Below are 24,044 nucleotides of genomic sequence, written 5' to 3' on the forward strand. Positions count from 1 at the left end.
GGGTTCACATATACAATATGTCTACTTTATGTTTGCATCATAAAATTTATGAGTTTTTACTTTTGGAAGACACCAGAGGGCTTCAAAGTTCAGTAGCAATTTTGAAATTTTTCACAAAATTTTCAAACTCACTATTTTTCAGGGACCAGTTCAGGTTTGAAGTGGATTTGAAGGGTCTTCATATTAGAAATACCCAATAAAAGACCCCATTATAAAAACTGCACCCCCCCCCCCCCCCCCCAAAGTATTCAAAATGACATTCAGTAAGTGTATTAACCCTTTAGGTGTTTCACAGGAATAGCAGCAAAGTGAAGGAGAACATTAAAAATCTTCATTTTTTACACTCGCATGTTCTTGTAGACCCAATTTTTGAATTTTTGCAAGGGGTAAAAAGGAGACAATTTTTACTTGTATTTGAAACCCAATTTTTCTCGAGTAAGCACATACCTCATATGTCTATGTTAATTGTTCAGTGGGCGCAGTAGAGGGCTCAGAAGGGAAGGAGCGACAAATGGTTTATGGGGGGCATGTCACCTTTAGGAAGCCCCTATGGTGCCAGGACAGCAAAAAAAAAAAAAAAACCCATGGCATACCATTTTGGAAACTAAACCCCTCAGGGAACGTAACAAGGGGTAATGTGAACCTTAATACCCTACAGGTGTTTCACGACTTTTGCATATGTAAAAAAATATATTTTTTTTTTACCTAAAATGCTTGGTTTCCCAAAAATTTTACATTTTTAAAAAGGGTAATAGCAGAAAATACCCCCCAAAATTTGAAGCCCAATTTCTCCCGATACAGAAAACACCCCATATGGGGGTGAAAATTGCCTTGCTGGCGCAATACAGGTCTCAGAAGAGAAGGAGTCACATTTGGCTTTTTGAAAGCAAATTTTGTAACACAATTTCTCCCGAGTACGGCGATACCCCATATGTGACCCTAAACGGTTGCCTTGAAATACGACAGGGCTCCAAAGTGAGAGCGCCATGCGCATTTGAGGCCTAAATTAGGGACTTGCATAGGGGTGGACATAGGGGTATTCTACGCGAGTGATCCCCAAACAGGGTGCCTCCAGCTGTAGTGTAGTGTTTTTAGGGTACAGTCGCACGGGCGGGGGTTCACAGTAGTTTCTCGCTGGCAGTTTGAGCTGCGGCAGAAAATTTGCCGCAGCTCAAACTTGCAGCCGGATACTTACTGTAATCCTCCGCCCATGTGAGTGTACCCTGTACGTTCGCATTGGGGGGGGGGGACATCCAGCTGTTGCAAAACTACAACTCCCAGCATGTACGGTCTATCAGTGCATGCTGGGAGTTGTAGTTTTGCAACCGCTGGAGCCTCCGTTTTGGAAACAGTGGCGTACCAGATGTTTTTCATTTTTATTGGGGAGGGGAGGGGGGCTGTGTAGGGGTATATGTAGTGTTTTTTAATTTTTATTTTATTTTGTGTTAGCGTAGTGTAGTGTTTTTAGGGTACAGTCGCACGGGCGGGGGTTCACAGTAGTTTCTCGCTGGCAGTTTGAGCTGCGGCAGAAAATTTGCTGCAGCTCAAACTTGCAGCCGGATACTTACTGTAATCCTCCGCCCATGTGAGTGTACTCTGTAGGTTCACATTGGGGGGGGGGGGGGAACATCCAGCTGTTGCAAAACTACAACTCCCAGCATGTACGGTCTATCAGTGCATGCTGGGAGTTGTAGTTTTGCAACCGCTGGAGGCTCCATTTTGGAAACAGTGGCGTACCAGACGTTTTTCATTTTTATTGGGGAGGGGAGGGGGGCTGTGAAGGGATATGTGTATATGTAGTGTTTTTTACTTTTTATTTTATTTTGTGTTAGTGTAGTGTAGTGTTTTTAGGGTACAGTCTCACGGGCGGGGGTTCACAGTAGTTTCTTGCTGGCAGTTTGAGCTGCGGCAGAAAATTTGCCGCTGCTCAAACTTGCAGCCGGATACTTGCTGTAATCCTCCGCCCATGTGAGTGTACCCTGTACGTTCACATTGGGGGGGGGGGAGAAACATCCAGCTGTTGTAAAACTACAACTCACAGCATGTACGGTCTATCAGTGGATGCTGGGAGTTGTAGTTTTGCAACAGCTGGAGGCACACTGGTTGTGAAATACTGAGTTTGGTAACAAACTCAGTGTTTTGCAACCATTGTGCCTTCAGCTGTTGCAAAAGCTACAACCCCCAGCATGTACGGACAGCGGAAGGGCACGCTGGGTCTTGTAGTTATGCAACAGCTGGAGACACACTGGTTTGCTACTTAACTCAGTGTGCCTTCAGCTGTTGCAAAACTACAACTCTCAGCAGTCACAGACAGCCAAAGGGCATGCTGGGAGTTGTAGTTATGCAACCACCAGATGCACCACTACAACTCCCAGCATGCACTTTAGCTGATTGTGCAAGCTGGGAGTTGTAGTTATACAACAGCTGAAGGTACACTTTTCCATAGAAAAAATGTGCCTCCAGCTGTTGCAAAACTACAAGTCCCAGCATGCCCATAAGGGAATGCTGGGAGTTGTGTTGGTCTGCCTCCTGCTGTTGCATAATTACAGCTCCCAGCATGCCCTTTTTGCATGCTGGGAGGTGTTGCTAAGCAACAGCAGGAGGCTGTCACTCACCTCCTACTGCTGCTGCTGCTCCACGCCGCGCAGGTCAGTCCCGCCACCGTCGCTCCTGGGGCCCCGATCCCAACAGGGACGCCAGGGATAGGGGTCCCCAGCACCCGGGGTGCACATCCCACACCCGCTCACGTCCTCCGGAAGAGGGGCGGAGCGGGTTGCGGGAGTGACACCCGCAGCAGGTGCCCTGATTGGTCGGCCGGTAATCCGGCCGACGAATCAGGGCGATCGTGAGGTGGCACCAGTGCCACCTCAACCCTGCTGGCTCTGGCTGTTCAGGGCCGTCTCTGACGGCCCCGATCAGCCAATAATTCTGGGTCACCGGGTCACTGGAGACCCGATTGACCCAGAATCCGCCGCAGATCGCTGGACTGAATTGTCTAGCGATCTGCGGCCATCGCCGACATGGGGGGTCATCATGACCCCCCTGGGCGATATGCCCCGATGCCTGCTGAACGATTTCAGCAGGCATCGGGCACCGGCTCCGCTCCAGATGGTTGCGGGGGGCCGGTAAAACACGACGTTCTCATACGTCATGTGTCCTTAAGGACTCGGAAAAGAAGACATATGAGAACGTCATGTGTCCTTAAGGGGTTAATTATCCTTGTCGTCCTCCTCTGCACCCTCTCCAGTTCAACCATGTCCTTCTTATATACAGGGGCTCAGTACTGTACACAAATACTCCATATGTGGCCTGACTAATGATTTATACAGCGGCAAAACTATGTCCATGTCACAAGCCTCTATCCCTCTCTTAATACATCTCATGTCTTTATTATCCTTGGTAGCAACTGCCTGGCACTGATCACTAAAGTTGGGACATCCCTGTGTGCCGAAAAATCTTTTCAGGACACAAGGATGTCCCTGTTACCTCTCTGCTGCCCCGCGTTAACTTTAAAAATGTAGGGGCCGCCGGGTGGTAGCGCATGCATGGATGTCACTGACATCCCATGCTTGCGCCCATAGGAGAAGAGAAGAGCAGAGTGGAGCGGAGCAGTGAGGAGGACACGCGCATGGTAACACTGAAGTGGGGCAGTACACAGGCATACAGCCTCCAGCCATACACTGATTATGGCTGAAGGCTGTATGTCTGTGTGGAACTATATTGCACCTAATGTGGGGGAACTGTACTGCACCTAATGGGGGGGAACTGTACTGCCCCTAATGTGGGGAAACTGTACTGCCCCTAAAGTGTGGAAACTGTACTGCCAACCTAATGTGGGGAAACTGTACTGCCAACCTAATGTGGGGGGGGACTGTACTCCACCTAATGTTGGGAGAACTGTACTGCACTTAATGTGGATGAACTGTATTGCCAACCTAATGTGGAGGAACTGTACTGCCAACCTAATGTGGAGGAACTGTACTGCCAACCTAATGTGGAGGAACTGTACTGCCAACCTAATGTGGGAGGAACTGTACTGCCAACCTAATGTGGGGGGAACTGTACTGCCAACCTAATGTGGGGGGAACTGTACTGCCAACCTAATGTGGGGGAAAACTGTACTGCCAACCTAATGTGGGGGGAACTGTACTGCACCTAATGTTGGGGGAACTGTACTGCACCTAATGTGGGGGAACTGGACTGCCAACCTAATGTGGGGGAACTGGACTGCCAACCTAATGTGGGGGGAACTGGACTGCCAACTTATGTGGGGGGGGAACTCTACTGCCAACCTAATGTGGGTGGAACTGTACTGCCAACCTAATGTGGGGGGAACTGTACTGCCAACCTAATGTGGGGGGAATTGTACTGCCAACCTAATGCAGGGGGAACTGTACTGCCAACCTAATGCAGGGGGAACTGTACTGCCAACCTAATGTGGGGGGAACTACAACCTAATGTGGGGGGAACTATACTGCCAACCTAATGTGTGGGGAACTGTACTGCCAACCTAATGTGTGGGGAACTGTACTGCCAACCTAATGTGTGGGGAACTGTACTGCCAACCTAATGTGGGGGAAAACTGTACTGCCAACCTAATGTGGGGGAAAACTGTACTGCCAACCTAATGTGTGGGGAACTGTACTGCCAACCTAATGTGTGGGGAACTGTACTGCCAACCTAATGTGGGGGGAACTGTACCGCCAACCTAATGTGGGGGGAACTGTACCGCCAACCTAATGTGGGGGGAACTGTACCGCCAACCTTTGGGGGGGGGGTCTATTAGGAAGTTAGTTGTTTTTTTTTACCAGCTACACTTCAGCTTCGGTGCTCCGACCACCGCTCCTCCGGTCCCGGGACCTACTGCTATGGCCTATAGACCCCTGACCGGAGGCGCGGTGGACAGAGCGCTGTGAGGCAGTACACAGACATACAGCCTAATGTGGGGGAACTATACTGCCTACCTAAGTTCTTTTTTCTAAACTTAAACCTCAGTAGTCTTATATGCCCAGGCCTATTAGGGGGGGGGGGCTCATAATGAAGTGCTCCGTAGACTGTTACACATAGGAGAAGAGATTGACAGGACTGGATGTAACTGAGGATAATGCAGATTTATGTGCCATCCAGGGTCTTTGGATTGAGAAGTGATACCCTTTAAGTGGCTGTCAGCAAATGCCAGTTTTACGATGCATTTAGTAGATTTCTTTTTTTTTCTACTATTTATTTATTTTAGCATAAATTATATTATGTCAGATTTACAATTCCTGCTCACAGCCTCATCTCCTGAATAATGTTTATTATTACAGTATATAAGATTTATAGTGAGAAGTAGTCATTGCTCCCCCTGCTGGACAACTTTTGGTAATATACTGCTCTCCCTTATCAGTGATCTTTTACTGCACTGCTCTTCTCGCTGCATAATCTTTATTACTGCACTGCTCCCTCTGCTGGACAATCTTCATTACTGCACTGCTCCCCCTGCAGGTCAGTAAATATGACTGCAGTGAACGTGGAGGGTTGTGTTTAACGTCACGTTGCCATGGAGAGAAGCCCATACACACATAGTATTCACAGGACTGATGGCTCCAGCCGCTGTATATGAGGTATCTGCAATGAAACTTTGTGTTTTTTTTTTTTTTCATTTTATTAACTTTCTGGAGGTGAAATATATACATGCATGTGTAGGTTGTGTGCATGCTATGAATGGCATTTTGTCTTTAGTGCAGGGTGCCTCTGACTGTTGCATAACTACAACTTCCAGCATGCTGGGAGTTGTAGTTTTGCAAAAGCTGGAGGCACCCTGGTTGGGAAACACCGCTTTAGGGTATTGTAGAACTACAAATCCCAGGATGTCGACAGACTTCTGCAACTACTAATACTAATAGAGGGGACAACTGCAGCGAGGAACATACAGTCTGGACTGGTCCCTAAGGCCCTATCATTACCTTATTCCTCCATAACATAAATGACTACAAAATCAAAAGTTCAGACTCTTTTTACTATTCAGTGCATATTTATATACAAGATCTCTGCTTGCTTTCAGTGAATGGGAACATTCGTATTTATGGCCAAAAGCTGTAAAGACTTACAGACCTAATACTTTTTACAGCCTAGGGCAGTGGTCTCCAACCTGCGGACCTCCAGATGTTGCAAAACTACAACTCCCAGCATGCCCGGACAGCCGTTGGCTGTCCGGGCATGCTGGGAGTTGTAGTTTTGCAACATCTGGAGGTCTGCAGGTTGGAGACCACTGGCCTAGGGCATGCTGCAGCTGCATCCAGTCAAAGCAATCATCTATGACAGTGTTTTCCAAACAGTGTGTCTCCAGCTGTTGAAAAACTACAACTCCCAGCATGTCCGAACAGCCTTTGGCTGTCCGAGCATGCTGGGAGTTGTAGTTTTGCAACAGCTGGAGACAAACTATTTGGAAAATATTGATCTATGAGCTAAACAGCATAAACTCTCGGCTGATACATATTAAATGCACTGATTCATTGTAAGGGCCTATCAGGGTAGAAGAGAGATTTGTGATGGCAATGTGTGTAAGACCTCTTTTACATTGCCGTCGGACTCCGCCTGGACAACCAAAGGCTGTTTGGGCATGCTGTGAGTTGTAGTTTTGCCACAGCTGGAGACACACTGTTTAGAAAACACTGATCTATGAGCTAAATAGCATAGACTCTGTCTAGGCCAGTGATGGCAAACCTATAGCACGCGTGCCACAGGTGGCATGCCGAGCCCCCTCTGTGGGCATGTGGCCATAGTTCGCCAGGCGGGGCAAACTGGGGCATCCCTGTGTCCCGAAAGATCTTTTCGGGACACAAGGATGTCCCGGTTACCTTTCTGCGGTCCCGCGTTAACTTTAAAAATGCAGGGGCCACCGGGAGGTAGCGCACGCAGGGATGTCACTGACGTCCCGTGTGTGCGCCCATAGGAACGGAGGAGCAGAGCATTGGAGCATCGTGTGCGGGGGGGGGGGGGGGGGGGACTACAACCTAATGTGGGGGAACATACTGCCAACCTAATGTGGGGGAACTACACTGCCAACCTAATAAGGGGGGGAACTACAACCTAATGTGGGGGAACTATACTGCCAACCTAATGTGGGGGAACTATACTGCCAACCTAATGTGGGGGAACTATACTGCCTACCTAATGTGGGGGAACTATACTGCCAACCTAATGTGGGGGAACTATACTGCCTACCTAATGTGGGGGAACTATACTGCCTACCTAATGTGGGGGAACTATACTGCCTACCTAATGTGGGGAAACATACTGCCTACCTAATGTGGGGGAACATACTGCCTACCTAATGTGGGGGAACTACACCTAATGTGGGGGAATATACTGCCTACCTAATGTGGGGGAATATACTGCCTACCTAAGTTGTTTTTTTCTAAACTTAAACCTCAGTATTCTGATTTAATTGTTGTGCTGGCACTTTGAGGGGAAAAATGTTGGCATGCATTACGGTTTGGGCACTCGGGCTCAAAAAGGTTCGCCATCACTGGTCTAGGCTGAAACATATTACATGCACTGATACATTGTAACAGCCTATCAGGGCAGAAGAGAGATTTGTGGTGGTAATGTATGTAAGACCTCGTTCACATTGCCGTCGGACTCCAATATATGGAGCTCCATCAGCAATTCTGTCAAAACAACAGGAGTTTAGTGGGGGAAAAAATAGTTTTTTTTCCAGTAAACTACCGGATCCCTGACAGACTCCATCCAACTCAATGGGTGGGATACTTTGGGACCTGGAGGAGTCAGTTTTGCTCCAATCTGTTTTGGGGGCCATTCAACAGAAAAAAAAAGAGCCAAATGGATCAAGAACAGAACGCAGCACAAAGGCACTGTGAACTTAGCCTAACACACGATATGTAGGGGTTTTCTGCCTCTGCATGTAAATGGGCCCATAGAATTGTTTTTGCAAGGGCTTTCCACTATATGTTATGCAGATCAGACACAGCTACAGAATATAAAGTCACTATTACATCTGCTGACTCACAGGGACGTCTTCTCTGACCGTGTGTTCTTCCCTTTTCTCTTCCATTCAGGCCAGACTGTCATGACTACTTAACCTATAAACTGCAGACTATACTAATGTGGTGAGCCACGGGGGTGCGATGTGAGGTGTATGGGGCAGATGTTGTAGCCCAGGGGCAGATGGTGTTAACCCCTAAATGTTCATGACACCAGGGTGTGGTTTTACCGAGAACAACCCGAATGGTAGCACCGCTAGTCCTAGTTAGGCAGGGCAAATAAGAGTCCTAGGCCAGGTGAGAGTTAACGGTAGCTTTACTGAGGTAGACAGATGGTACAGTCTTCACAGCTAGGCCACGATCCCAGAGAGGTGGCCAGTAAGGCTGGGTCCACACTACGTTTTGTCCCATACGGGAGCGCATACGGCAGGAGGGAGCTAAAACCTCGCGCTCCCGTATGTGACCGTATGCGCTCCCGTATGTCATTCACTTCAATGAGCCGACCGGAGTGAAACGTTCGGTCCGGTCGGCTCATTTTTGCGCCGTATGCGCTTTTACAACCGGACCTAAAACCGTGGTTGACCACGGTTTTAGGTCCGGTTGTAAAAGCGCATACGGCGCAAAAATGAGCCGACCGGACCGAACGTTTCACTCCGGTCGGCTCATTGAAGTGAATGGCATACGGGAGTGCATACGGTGACATACGGGAGCGCGAGCTTTTAGCTCGCCCCTGCCGTATGCGCTCCCGTATGGGACAGAACGTAGTGTGGACCCAGCCTAACACAGGTGACCTCGCAGCTTGCTGGGACTTGCAGTGACTTTGACAGACTTTAGGACAGCCATGCTGACTTTAACCCCTTAACGACCACGGACGTAAATGTACGTCCTGGTTTGACGGGACTTCCCGCACCAGGACATACATTTACGTCCTGTGTATGACCGTGAGCATCGGAACGGTGCTCGCGTCATACACGGCAGGTTCCGGCTGCTAGTAGCAGCTGGGGACCTGCCGGTAATGGCCGACATCCGCGATCGAGCAGATGTCCACCATTAACCCCTCAGATGCAGTGATCAATACAGATCACGGCATCTGCGGCAGTGCGGAACTTTGAATGGATGATCGGATCGCCCGCAGAGCTGCCGCAGCGCTGCCGCAGCGCTGCCGCAGCAATCCGATCATCCAGCATGGCGGCCAGAGGTCCCCTCACCTGGCTCCGGCCGTCTCCCGGGGTCTTCTGCTCTGGTCTGCGATCGAGCAGACCAGAGCAGAAGATCACCGATAATACTGAGCAGTGCTGTGTCCTATACATAGCACTGTACAGTATTAGCAATCAAAGGATTGCTATAGATAGTCCCCTATGGGAACATAAAAAGTGTAAAATAAAAGTTGAAAAATGTAAAAATAAAAAGTAAAAAAAAAGTGAAAAATCCCCTCCACCAATAAAATGAAAATTGTCAATTTTTCCCATTTTACCCCCAAAAGGCGTCATTTTTTTTTTATAAACATATTTTGTATCACCGCGTGCGTAAATGTACGTACTATCAAAATATAATGTTAACTATCCCCTACGGTGAATGGTGTAAACGTAATTTTATTTTTTTTTAAAGTCCAAAAATGCAGCTTTTTTGTCACATTTTATAAAAAAAAAATTGATAAAAAATTATCTAAAAGTTTTATATATGCAAATGTGGTATCGATAAAAAGTACCGATGATGGCGCAAAAAATTAGCCCTCATACCGCCTTATATATGGAAAAATGAAAAAGTTATAGGTGGTCAAAATAGGGCGATTTTAGATTACTGATTTTGTACAAAAAGATTTTTTTTAAACAGTACAAAAGTATAAAAGTATCTAGCCATGGGTATCATTTTAATCATATTGACCCACAGAATAAAGAACACATGTCATTTTTACCGTAAAGTGTATAGTGTGAAAACAAAACCCTACAAAATGCCTAACATTTTTTGGGGGGGGTTCGCCGTACATTTTATGGTAAAATGAGAGGTTTCATTACAGAGTACAATTGGTCACGCAAAAAAACAAGCCTTTATATGGGTCTGTAGATGGAAATATAAAAGAGTTATGGATTTTAGAAGGCGAGGAGGAAAAAACGAAAACGCAAAAATAAAATTGGCCTGGTACTTAAGGTGAAAATGGGCTTGGTCCTTAACCCCTTAAGGACACATGACGTCCTGCAGCGCGCCGGGCAGAGATCGGAAGCGGATCCCTGCTGAAATCCTTCAGCAGGGATCCAGGGCAAATGTCGAGGGGGGCCATGTCGGCCCCTCATGTTGGCAATCGCCGCAAATGGCCGGCAAAATCGCGCTAGCGATTTGCAGCGATACCGGGCTGATCGGGTAATCGCCGCACCGCCCGGTAATTTTGCATGATCCCGGTTGTCACAGACAGCCAGGACCATGCTGGAGGCTAGGAGCGATCCGACCAATCGCAGGGGTGGGGCGGTTACTTCCTCCCGCCCTGTCCGGCCCCTGGAAGTCCGGAGAGGACGGAAGGAAGACTGGAGAACGTGGCGGGGGAGTGCTGGGGACCGGCCCCAGTACTTACCTCGTCCCTGAAGACCCGGATTCCGGCGATGAAGACGGTGGCGGTGGCGGCGACAGATGAGTTCCTCTTCAGCCGCGGTCGGGCCCTTTACAGCAATGCATGTCGCCGTAAAGCAACATGCATTGCTGTATTGGGACCCTGTATACTACAACTCCCAGCATGCCCAGACAGCCCTTGGCGTCTGAGCATGCTGGGAGTTGCAGTTTTGCAACATCTGGAGGTCCACAGTTTTGGGACCACTGTGCCCTTCCAGATGTTGCAAAACTACAACTCCCAGCTTGCCAAGACTGTCCAGGCATGCTGGAAGTTGTAGTTCTGTAACATCTGGCCCTTCAGATGTTGCAGAACTACAATTTCTAGCTTGTCTGGACAGTCTTGGCTTGCTGAGAGTTGTAGTTTTGCAACAGCTGGAGGCACACTGGTTGCAAAACACTGAGTTAAGTAACAAACTCTCAGTGTTTTGCAACCAGTGGGGCTCCAGCTTTTGCATCACTACAACCCCCAGCATGCACGGACAGCCAAAGGGCATGCTGGAAGTTGTAGTTTTGCAACAGCTGGAGGTTTGCCCCCCCCCCCCCTTCACATGGGAAGGGGTTACAGTTACAGTATCCTGCTGCAAGTTTGAGTTGCAGCAAATTTTGCGCGGCAGCTCAAACTCCAGCGGGAAACTCGCTGTGATCCCCCACCTGTGCGACTGTACCCTAAAAACACTACACTAACACAAAATGAAATAAAAAGTAAAAAAACACTACATATACACATACCCCATACACAGCCCCCCTCTCCTCCCCAATAAAAATTAAAAACGTCTGGTACACCACTGTTTCCTAAACGGAGCCTCCAGCTGTTGCAAAACAACAACTCCCAGTATTGTCGGACAGCCGTTGACTGTCCAGGCATGCTGGGAGTTTTGCAACAGCTGGAGGCACCCTGTTTGGGAATCACTGGCGTAGAATACCCCTATGTCCACCCCTATGCAAATCCCTAATTTAGGCCTCAAATGCACATGGCGTTCTCACTTTGGAGCCCTGCCGTATTTCAAGGCAACAGTTTAGGGCCACATATGGGGTATCGCCGTACTCAGAAGAGATGGGGTTACAAATTTTGGGGGGTCTTTTCTTCTATAAACCCTTGCAAAATGTGAAATTTGGGGGGGAAACACACATTTTAGTGAAATTTTTTTTTTTTTTTTTTTTTTTACATATGCAAAAGTCGTGAAACCCCTGTGGGGTATTAAGGCTCGCTTAATTCCTTGTTACGTTCCTCAAGGGGTCTAGTTTCCAAAATGGTATGCCATGTGGTTTTTTTTTTTGCTGTCCTGGCACCATAGGGGCTTCCTAAATGCGATATGCCCCCAGAGCAAAATTTGCTCTCTAAAAGCCAAATATGACTCCTTCTCTTCTGAGCATTATAGTTCACACCCAGTGCACTTCAGGTCAACTTATGGGGTACCTCCATACTCAGAAGAGATGGCGTTACAAATTTTGTGGGGTCTTTTCTGCTATTAACCCTTGCAAAAATGTGAAATTTTGGGGGAAACACATTTTAGTGGAAAAAAAAATGTTTTTTTACATATGCAAAAGTCGTGAAACACCTGTGGGGTATTAAGGCTCACTTTATTACTTATTACGTTCCTCAAGGGGTCTAGTTTCCAAAATGGTATGCCATTTGTTTTTTTTTTTGCTGTTCTGGCACCATAGGGGCTTCCTAAATGCAACATGCCCCCCAAAAACCATTTCACAAAAACGTACTCTCCAAAATCCCCTTGTCGCTCCTTCCCTTCTGAGCCCTCTACTGCGCCCGCCGAACAATTTACATAGACATATGAGGTACGTCCTTACTCGAGAGAAATTGGGCTACAAATATAAGTATAAATTTTCTCCTTTTACCCCTTGTAAAAATTCAAAAATTGGGTCTACAAGAACATGTGAGTGTAAAAAATGAAGATTGTGAATTTTCTCCTTCACTTTGCTGCTATTCCTATGAAACACCTAAAGGGTTAAAATGCTGACTGAATGTCATTTTGAATACTTTGGGGGGTGCAGTTTTTATAATGGGGTCATTTGTGGGTATTTCTAATATGAAGACCCTTCAAATCCACTTCAAACCTGAACTGGTCCCTGAAAAAAAGCGAGTTTCAAAATTTTGTGGAAAATTGCTGCTGAACTTTGAAGCCCTCTGGTGTCTTCCAAAAGTAAAAACTCGTCAATTTTATGTTGTAATCATAAAGTAGACATATTGTATATGTGAATAAAAAAAATATATTTTGAATATCCATTTTCCTTACAAGCAGAGAACTTCAAAGTTAGAAAAATGCTAAATTTTCAAATTTTTCATCAAATTTGGGGATTTTTCACCAAGAAAGGATGCAAGTTACCACAAAATTTTACCACTATGTTAAAGTAGAATATGTCACGAAAAAACAATCTCGGAATCAGAATGATAAGTAAAAGCATCCCAGAGTTATTAATGTTTAAAGTGACAGTGGTCAGAATTGCAAAAAACGCTCCGGTCCTAAGGTGTAAAATGGCCTGGTCCTTAAGGGGTTAATAGAATTGACTTGACTGAAGATAGTGACAGCAGACAGAAATGACTTGACTTAGTGACTTGTGGCTGTAATTTAGGCTTGAGTCCTCCAGATGTGCTGGACACTGGCTCTGAGACGTCTGGATTGGACTTGACCTCAGCCGAAAGTGAATCACAAGAGAGATTGTAGTACCTCCCCCTCTTATAAAGGAGAGCTGAGCAAGGAGCCCATAGGCTAGCTGCGGGTCATCTGGTCACCTGGTGCTCTCTGGATAACAAAACGTGACTTTAACATGTGACAACCATTATCTTGTGATCAATAACCATGTGACCATATCAAAGGTCCTTTACACATAATATACAGCTATACAGACTATGGGGTTACAATGCAGGTGAGCCCTGGGGATGTGCAGGGACTGTACTGGGACATCACACTAACACGTCATTGGCCCAATACTTCTGCAGCTATCCTGTGAATACTACACATACTGGGCCTGATGCTGTCCTATGTGCTTACTGTACCTATAGCGCTGACAAGTACTCCCAAATACCATAATTCAGATATAACAGACCACAAAAATAATTCAGAACCTAAATCAGACCAAAAGCCCCCTTTCTTTATACACTGCTTCCCATGGCCCTTCTCATATAAGCTCCTGCCCGCACCCACCACATACACTACTGTTTTCTGCCCCCTCTCTCACATGGTCTATTGTATGTGGCCTGCTGCTTAGGCCCCACATAAAAATAGGGAGATTTTCCCACAGCAGCCAATCACAGCTCAGCTTTTACTTTACCAGAGCTCGTTAGCTGAGCTGTGATTGGTTGCTTTGGGAAAATTTCTCTATTTTTCTCTCACACAATTTGATAAATCTGGGCCATAGACTGCTTCTCAGCTCCCCTCCCTCACAGACTCCTCATGCTACCCTCACTACCTCATGACATCATTAAAGGTCTATAGCAGTGGTCTTCAACCTGCGGACCTACAGATGTTGCAAAACTACAACTCCCAGCATGCCCGGACAGCCGTTGGCTGTCCGGGCATGCTGGGAGTTGTAGTTTTGCAACATCTGGAGGTCCGCAGGTTGAAGACCACTGGTCTATAGGCTTATAGCTGATATTGGGGGAGATTTATCAAAACCTGTGCTGAGGCAAAGTTGCCCAGTTGCTCATAGCAACCAATCAGATCACTACTTTCATTTTTCACAGGCCTTGTTAAGAATGAAAGAAGCGATCTGATTGGTTGCTATGGGCAACTGGGCAACTGTGCAAAACACAGACCTATGCTTGTTACCTCATATATGCCAGTCTGCGCCTGGCTGGACATTGTATGCCCGGCTTGTGCCACCTGACAGTTGGCCTCATAGCAACTGCTATGTTAGTGCTGCCCCTGACTGGAACTAAGGAGCTTAGGCCTACTTTCAAAAACACTACTATAGCCTTATCCCTCCCCCACCAAACTTTACAGCTGGCACAATGCAGTCAGGAAGGTAATATTCTCCTGGTATTCCCTAAACCAAGACTCATCCATCAGACTGTTGAGACCCAATTAGCTCCTAGCAGGTTATAACTCCCCCTCCCCCTTACTACAATAAATAATTAAATAATAACTGACACAACAACAATTTTACTTTTCCGTGGGTGGGGATCGGCCACAGCTTTATTTATAAAATTACTTATAGAAATAACAATTTAACTGTAACAAAGACACCAATTGGCTTCTTGCCAACCCGAGAGGTGCTGCCACACCGTCCTGTGTGGAGGTCTACCCCGGGTTGACCCCGCTTTCACCGTCTTCTTACCGTCAGGCTATGACTTACAATAAACAGAGATACAAAAAGGGAGGGAGGGCAAAACTCCGGGTCCTGGGCAGATTGAGGGGGGGGAAGGGAGGCACCACAGCTATAAGTACCCAGGGGAGGGCCCCTGAAAGCCCGGGAAACTATTAAACTATTAAACCCCTGATTGGTGCACTCCTTCCCCCCCACCCATGGGACATAACACTATACCACTGACAAGTTTTACAGGCGGGGGAAGGGGGCTAAAAACCTTGCCTGTATATTTCTTAACCCCTTACCTGCTCACCAGGCAGGGGGCAAGCTAGTTATGCACAGCTTGCCCCTCCAGATGCCAGGTAGAGAACCCATTCCTTCACAGAACATGTTTCCAGTGCCGGCGTGCTTTACACCACTCCGTCAGACATTTCACATTGTACTTGGTGATGTAAGGCTGGCACAGAGCTGCTCAGCCTTGGAAACCCATGTCATGATGCCCCCCGGTGGGGCACAGTTTTTGTGCTGAGATGAGGTTATTTTATGCACTGTGCACCTCAGCACTTGGCATCCCCGCTTTTTTAACTTTACATGGTCTCCATATCATGGCTAAGTTGCTGTGGATCCTAAACACTTATTTTTCAATAATACAACATATATATATATATATATATATATATATATATATATATATATATAATACAACATATATATATATATATATATATATATATATATATATATATGTGGTTTATTCACTTTCTCTCTCTCTTTTAAACAGCCAGTTGACTAAAGATTCAAACCACCAGCTCTGTCCTGACAACTCACTATGTCTTCCATGACTTTAGAACGTTCTGTTTTGTCACGAGAAAGCACAGCGACCGGAGCAGGATCCAGTAAGTAGTGAAAAAACACAGACTAGGTGATGCGTATTGTCGTGAGTGCGGGGTGCAGTGCTGTCACACATTGAGCAAACATTCTCATTATTAAAGGAGTACTCCGGTGGAAAACTTTTTGTTTTTTTAAATCAACTGGTTCCAGAAAGTTACACAGATTTGTAAATTACTTCTATTAAAAAATCTTAATCCTTCCAGTACTTATTAGCTGCTGAATACTACAGAGGAAATTCTTTTCTTTTTGGAACACAGAGCTCTCTGCGGAATTACGAGCACAGTGCTCTCTGCTGACATCTCTGTCCATTTTAAGAACTGTCCAGAGTAAACATATGCTGCTCTGGACAGTTCCTAAAATGGACAGAGATGTCAGCAGAGAGCACTGTGCTCGTTGTGTCAGCAGAGAGCATTGTGTCCCAAAACGAAAAGAATTTCCTCTGTAGTATTCAGTAGCTAATAAGTACTGAAAGGATTAAGATTTTAAAAAAAAAGTAATTTACAAATCTGTTAAACTTTCTGGAGCCAGTTGATAAAAAAAAAAAAACGTTTTCCACCGCAGTACCCCCTTTAATTGCAAACACAATAAAGTGATTGTGTCTACCTTGTCAGTGGTCTCAAACTGTGGTCCTCCAGATGTTGCAAAACTTCAACTCCCAGCATGCCCGGACAGCCGTTGGCTGTCCGGGCATGCTGGGAGTTGGAGTTTTGCAACATCTGGAGGGCCACAGTTTGATACCACTGACCTAGGTGAACTGCACATTTATATAGTATGTGGAAGTAGAAGTACCATTAATATGTGTGGTGGAAGAGAACACATTGACTCACCTACATCCTTATGTCTGCAGGAGTAGGCCGTACAGGTTCCCATCACTCTGCCCAAAGGTCCATCCTAAGTTCGGCTAAGTCCTGGACGGATACAAAGTCTGTTGTTTCAGGTAACATGGACTATGCTTGAGGTGGCATGTATTGTATTATTCCTGCCTTAAAGTTTACATTATTTAATATCACTGCACTGCAGGTCATGAAGAAAAGAAGAAGAAAAAAAATGAAGCTAACCCTTTCAAGATTCCACCTGATGTAGATGTCTTCCAGATTAGAGATCAAGAAAAAGAAAAAAAGCAAATGGTATATTCCAATGTAATATCACAGTACTGTCCCCCCACCACCACCACCACACACACACACACACTTTAGTCATAAAACACAGTTTTAATTCTGACTTTTCACCGAACACAAAAAGTTATTAGGTTAATAAGAAGACAATTCCTTGACAAGACGACAACCTGGTCTATGAGTTCTAATATATTTAAAGGGGTACTCCGCCCCTAGACATCTTATCCCCTATACAAAGGATAGGGGATAAGATGTCAGATCGCCGCGGTCCCGCTGCTGGGGAGCCCCGGGATCCCCGCTGCGGCACTGCGCTATCATTACAGCACAGAGCAAGTTCGCTCTGTGCGTAATGACGGGCGATACAGGGGACGGAGCCGCGTGACGTCATGGCTCCGCCCCTCGTGACATCACGGCCCGTCCCCTTAATGCAAGTCTATGGCAGGGGGCGTGACGACCGCCGCGCCCCCTCCCATAGACTTGTGTTGAAAGCGGCGGGCCGTGACGTCACGAGGGGCGGAGCCGTGAAGTAACGATGCTCCGGCCCCTGTATTGCGCGTCAGGGGCTCCCCAGCAGCGGCACCACAGCGATCTGACATCTTATCCCCTATCCTTTGGATAGGGGATAAGATGTCTAGGGGCGGAGTACCCCTTTAAGAATTCAATAAGGTCTGATACATATTTGCTTCAGGACCACCAGGGTAAGGCTGCATTCACACCACATTTTTGCAATACAGTTCCCGTAATAGTTATCAATGTGAAAACCGTACGGAACCGTATTGAAAACCGTATGCATTGACTCTCCATTAAAAACCATATGCCAAACGATACATCCGGTTGCAACCGTTTTGCATCTTGTACGGTTTTGTCCGGGTTTTTTTCCGTACCCAAAACCGTAGCCTACCACGATTTTTGGTTCGGGTGAAAAACCGTATTAAACCGTATATGTTTTTTTTTTTTTTTTAACATGGGAGTCAATGGGAACCATACAGAACTGTATGTGCGTACGGTTCCATCCGGTTTGCACCATACGGTTTTTGACTTTGCACAGTTTTTGGAGTGAAAAGTTAAAAACGTACCGTATATGTTTTTTTCTTAAAAAAATTGATGCAACCGGACATCATTTTTCACACCGTATATAGGTTAAAATTTGTACCCATGTTTTGATACAGTTTAGTACGGTTTTGAGGAATCCGTTTTTCATTAAAAACCTCATATGGAAAAACGTGGTGTGAATGCAGCCTAAGAGTTACACTTTGTACTTGTTCTATGTTCTGGCCAACAGGATGAGTCCTAAATAGCAGACGTGACAGGACATAGTGGCATGGGGTGTCCAAAGAGAACAACCCAAATAAACATTTCAGGGGAGATTTATCAAAACCTGTGCAGAGGAAATGTTGCATAATTGCCCATAGCAACCAATCAGATCACTTCTTTCATTTCTAACAAGGCCTCTGCAAAATGAAATAAGCAATCTGATTGGTTGTTATGGGCAACTGGGCTCTTTTCCTCTGCACATGTTTTGATAAATCTCCCCATTCCTCCATATCTTTATTGCTGTTGTATGTTATTATTTATTGCTAAACAGTTCCATATGCTCCCATGTGGTGGGACAGAGATAAATGCGATAAAGAAAACAAGGATAGCACTCACCATCCAAACGGTTCTTTATTTCATAGCGTAAGGCATAACAGGCTGGAGGCGGGTAGTGAGGGACTGGGACAGACTGTTTTCACGCCACTAGGGCGCTTCTTCAAGCCGGTATACCGGCTTGAAGAAGCGCCCTAGTGGCGTGAAAACAGTCTGTCCCGGTCCCTCACTACCCGCCACCACCCCTATACCAGCCTGTTATGCTTGACACTATGAAATAAAGAACCGTTTGGATGGTGAGTGCAATCCTTGTTTTCTTTATCGCTATTGTCTACATATGCTATTGGATTTATGCACCACCGCACCCAACACTACATAACAGGAACTTCAGAAACATCCACATCACACCTGTTGCCATCCACCTTAGTCTTCTCATGGTCCACAGAGATAAATGGAATCTGCAGGTGTCCTTACTACCAGTAAGCATCACCTTCTCCAATCTATATTATACCCTAAATTATCTGAATTTCTCTGCAGGAAAAGCAGAGGAACAAACATCTGAAGGTTCACCAGAAGACAACGTACAATACAAGGATGAATGCAGAAATGGGCAGACTGAGGAAAGAGATCGAGGATGAGGAGATGGAAGAGATGGGAGGGGAAGTGGACAAGGCCCTGGCTTTACATGAAAATTCTTCATGGAAACTTGCAGTGACAAGAGGTGATCCAGGGGTGTACATTGGGGATGAAAATGGTTGTGGATAAATAAATATAAATGTAATATAAACATAAATGTAATATACAATATTCTCATCCAGACAGAAACATCCAGCGGGAAAGTCTGGATGACTATATCAACAAGAAAAGAGAAATGTTCCGTCTGGAGGTGAGACAAAACGTATCAGCGCCTGCGGTTATTGTGTGATCATTACATAGGACAATAAGTAGGGGTTGAAAGGAGTGGACAGCTCTCCGTCTCCCCTTCATGATTTTTTATAAAGACCACCTTCATTCATGCATTAGAGCATTGTTTACCAAACTGAGAGCCTCCAGCTGTTGCAGAACTACAACTCCATGAATGCTTGGACAGTCTGTCCTTGCATGCTGGGAATTGTAGTTTCGCAACATCTGGAGGTACCATTCATTTTAGTGGGTTTCCTAGCTGTTTCCCAGCAGTAAGGTCATAACTAGAGGTGAGTGAAAATACAATATTTAAGTCCAAAACGGAATCTGATGGCTCTGCTATTGATTTGCTTATTCTGCAAAAAAAAAAAAAATTCTTTTTTTTTTTTTTTTAGTACTTTTAATGTGACCCTAAATGAACCTGCATAATTGATCCTTTCCTACCATAAACTGATCCCTGGGGATCTGACTAATAGGCAAAGGTAGCTTATACTTTTAATCAGGGACGTGCAAAGGGGCTCAAGAAGAAAAAAGGGCACTTCTAATTAAAAAATGTTTTGTAAAAACCTTACATGTTAACATAACAGTTCCTGAAGTAAGGGACCTCCAGCAGTCATGTCAGCAGTGAGGGCATTAAAGGGCAGATGCATTAAAGGGGTACTCCCGTGGAACTTTTTTTTTTATTTATTTATTTTTTAAATCAATTGGTGCCAGAAAGCTAAACAGATTTGTAAATCACTTCTATTAAAAAATCTTAATCCTTCCAGTACTTTTTAGGGGCTGTATACTAAAGAGAAATCCAAAAAAGAAATGCATTTCCTCTGATGTCATGACCACAGTGCTCTCTGCTGACCTCTGCTGTTCATTTTAGGAATTGTCAAGAGAAGGAGAAAATCCCCATAGCAAACATATGCTGCTTTGGACATTTCCTAAAATGGACAGCAGAGGTCAGCAGAGAGCACTGTAGTCATGACATCAGAGGATATGCATTTCTATTTTGGATTTCTCTTTAGTATACAGCCTCTAAAAAGTACTGGAAGGATTTAGATTTTTTTAATAGAAGTGATTTACAAATCTGTTTAACTTTCTGGCACCAGTTGATTAAAAAAAAAAAAGTTTTCCACGGGAGTATCCCTTTAAAAGGGCAGGGGCTCAAGCCCCCTTTTGAGTCTGTATGTGCACGTCCCTGCTTTTAATGTGCCTCAATACTTTTAAATGTTCCTCAATTGCTCCACGCACATACCCGACTCCTCAAAGCAGAACTACTTTTTTGCAGTACTGTAGTTTCATTCACCTCTAGTCATATAGTCATAACTGATCATCTTATACCATCAACTCATCCCTGGGGATCTGACTAATGGACAAATGTAGCACATACCTTTTCTTTCATATCCTAAGAAATCCCTTGAAATGTACTTCAGCACCAGTTCCTGTGTAAATTCTCTGTATTTATCACCATTTTTGCCTATTAGTATGGCCTCCAAGTGAAAAGAGAGGAGATCCAGAAGCTGGAAACCATGGCTGCTTCTGAGGAGCTAAAGTTGGAGAAAGCAGAGCAGTTTCTGGAACAGGATGCCATCAGATTCGATGAATTCCTGAAAGAAAATGACAGGAATTCTGTTGAGGCCATGAAACAGTAAGGATCACTGCAGTGCATGACAGAGCAGCCATGTTTGCAAAGGTTGTCAGGGCATGCTAGGAATTGTAGTTAACAGCAGGAGTGTCGTAGGATGCAGACCACTGTGTTACAACATTGTTAAGAAACAATGGATCAGGTTATTAGTCTGAAGTCCAGGACAGGGGCCATCCTTGTACAGAGTATAGCCTAGACCAGTGTTTTCCAAACAGTGTGCCTCCAGCTGTTGCAAAACTACAACTCACAGCATGGCTGGACAGCCGAAGGCTGTCCAGCCATGCTGTGAGCTGTAGTTTTGCAACAGCTGGTGGCACACTGTTTAAAAAACACTGGCCTAGACCAGTGATCTTTAAAATGTGGACCTCCAGCTGTTGCAAAACTACAGCTTACAGCAGGTGAGTTCTAGTTTAGCAACATCTGGAGGTCCATGGTTGGGAGACCTCTGACATAGTTGTAGCAAATCATAAGGTTTGAGTGCAGGAGTTATGAGAGTAAAGGCTTTTTTAAATGGGCAGAGTGCTTCTGGATAAAAGATTTGCTAGATCGGTGCTCATTAAAAGGGGCCTTTACACCTCATTCTCACATGGCGGTGAATGTATGTGGTCAAAACCGCGCTCCCATGCATTCACCAATGGTCGCATGATAATACTAGCAACACCACACAGCCTTGGTGAAGGCTTCGGGGGCATGATTTCAGCTGCAATCATTGACGAGCATGTGAGACCACGGCTTTACCCCGATCACTTATTATTGGGGCAGAACCACACCAACAGTCACTGGATCATTTGTGTGGCCCTTCGATTATTCGACTACATTATTGTTGTCTGCATATCCCGTTTGCATAGGGAGATGTGCTGATATAGGACCCTCGTCTACCATGTGCCATTTATAATACTGGTGTCATCTTATTTGGCCAAGAGGTCCTTGGGCCTATTTGGGCACCAGGACCTAGGTGTGACTACTACCTCTGCTCTTCTTACTCCCTGATAGAAGCCCTGTACTGGTTATCAGCTTTTGAATGCAATAATATTCTCATTCATTGATAGTAAGCAGAGAGTTTAAATTGTGTGAAGCTAAAACACAAATATATTAGAAAGCTGCAGACCCTTCCAACAATTAAAGGGGCATCCTGATCAAAAACTATTGATTCTATCCACAGGATGATCAATAGTTTGTCGGCAGGGTGCTGGGTGTCTGGCATCTGAAAAAAACAGTATGGGAATAAGGGAGCCGGAAAGCCTGGGTCCCATACATTGTTTGTAGTGGTGACGCTTGATAACTGCAGAGCAGCTTCCATTCTCATTCCTGTGGATAGGCCATTAATAATTTTTGGCTGGAAAACCACTTATAAGGGGTACTTCAGTGGACATTTTTTTTTTTTTAAATCAACTGGTGCCAGAAGGTTAAACAGATTTATAAATAATTTTTATTTAAAAATCTTAATCCTTCCAATACTCATCAGCTGCTGTATAGTACAGAGGAAGTTCTTTTCTTTTTGAATTTATTTTCTGTCTGACCACAGTGCTCTCTGCTGACAGGAACTGTCCAGAGCAAGAGAGGTTTGCTATGGAGATTTGCAACTTAAAAAAGAACTTAAAAAAGAAAAGAACTTCCTGTGGAGCATACAGCAGCTGATAAGTACTGGAAAGATTAAGATTTTTAAATAAAAGTAATTTAAAAAAATTTATTTAACTTTCTGGCACCAGTTGATTTTAAATTTTTTTTTCCACCAGAGTACCATTTTAAGCTTTAAAGGGAACCACGCATTAGATTTTACCATATAAAATGCTTGCCAACACATTATATAGGGTAAAATCTTTATCTTCACCATCCCGGGGGACGTTTTGGCCCCCAGGGATGGTGAGGATATGCAGTTTATAAAGGTACCCCCGCCGCCCCATAAGTTGTCCCCTGGGCGGAGAGCTACACTTGGTCCCGTCACTCGGCTGTAGTGACGGCCCCTCTGCATGACGGAGGGAGCAGAGCAGTGTCGCGGGCTGTGAATTGCGCCGAGAGGGCGTCACTATGCCAGGAGCAACGGGACCAAGTAAGTATATCTCCCCACCCAGGGGACTACTTGCAGGGCAGCAGGGGAGACTTTATGACTTCATATTCTTACCATCCCTGGGGGCAAAAACATCCCCCGGGGATAATGAGAATAAAGATTTTAACATATATAATGCATTGGCAAGCGTTATATATGGTAAAATCTAATGCTTGGTTCCCTTTAAAGGAGTTTTCAGAGATGAATGGAAAAAAATGTGTAGCCTGCTAAGGGTGTAAAATGATAAGATACACTATACTTACATGACGCATGCTCCCAGCTCTTCTGAACATGCTGCAGCCTTAGTAAGTGGCTGCACTGTGTTTACAATGTCATCTCCAGAGCACATTATACAGGGAAGGAAACACAGGCACTGGGCAGACCAGAGTGTCAGTGCTGAACTCAGCAAGAGGAATAATGGGAAGATACAAAACCAATATAAAAGACTTCTGCCTGTTATTACTTTGCCCGTCTCTCATATATTGGAATTTATATTTAGGGCTGACAAGGAAACAAAGTTGAAACTGGAGAGAGCTGCAGAGATCAAAAGTCTAACAGCGCAAATGATGAACATTAAAAGGTATAATATAATAAATTGTGTATCTAACTAATAAATATGTTGGCTTACATTCTAGACACATACACAGGTGCTTGTTTCTATTATATTTTAATTTACAGTAAAACATAGATATACTTCCATTAATGTTCATCACTAGAGATGACCAAAGTTACAGTGATTCGATTCCTCACGAACTCCTCGGCTCAGCAGTTGCTGACTTTAACCTGCATAAATGAGTTCAGCTTTCAGGTGCTCCGGTGGGCTGGAAAAGGTGGATACAATCCTAGGAGAAAGTCTCCAGCCCACCGGAGCACCTGAAAGCTGAACTCATTTATGCAGACTAAAATCAGCAACCGCCGAGCCGAGAAGTTTGTGACGAATCGAATCACTGTAACTCATCTCTATCCATCACATTCCTGCACAGTATGTATATTTACTGCTTTTTCTTTATATCTCCAAT

General features: G+C 45.1%; 1 protein-coding gene across 4 annotated transcripts in view; it reads left to right on the plus strand.

Annotated features, from left to right (window-relative positions):
- The first annotated feature begins 5,487 nt into the window (after positions 1 to 5,487).
- The window catches only part of CFAP100 (cilia and flagella associated protein 100), a 34,191-nt gene continuing 15,634 nt past the window's right edge, over positions 5,488 to 24,044 (plus strand). For 2 of the 4 annotated variants that reach the window (XM_056524902.1, XM_056524899.1), the window contains exons 1-8: positions 14,413 to 14,567; positions 15,631 to 15,745; positions 16,588 to 16,677; positions 16,761 to 16,867; positions 18,980 to 19,163; positions 19,261 to 19,328; positions 20,818 to 20,981; positions 23,525 to 23,605. In XM_056524902.1, the coding sequence (XP_056380877.1) occupies positions 15,679 to 15,745; positions 16,588 to 16,677; positions 16,761 to 16,867; positions 18,980 to 19,163; positions 19,261 to 19,328; positions 20,818 to 20,981; positions 23,525 to 23,605 (761 nt within the window). In that variant the 5' untranslated portion in view covers positions 14,413 to 14,567; positions 15,631 to 15,678. Of the gene's footprint in view, positions 5,604 to 13,449; positions 13,470 to 14,412; positions 14,568 to 15,630; positions 15,746 to 16,587; positions 16,678 to 16,760; positions 16,868 to 18,979; positions 19,164 to 19,260; positions 19,329 to 20,817; positions 20,982 to 23,524; positions 23,606 to 24,044 lie in introns of those variants that run through there. The other 2 variants (XM_056524900.1, XM_056524901.1) reach the window with 2 other exon arrangements.

Source organism: Hyla sarda, chromosome 6 (assembly GCF_029499605.1).
Source record: "Hyla sarda isolate aHylSar1 chromosome 6, aHylSar1.hap1, whole genome shotgun sequence".
In the NCBI taxonomy this organism is placed as follows: domain Eukaryota; kingdom Metazoa; phylum Chordata; class Amphibia; order Anura; family Hylidae; genus Hyla; species Hyla sarda.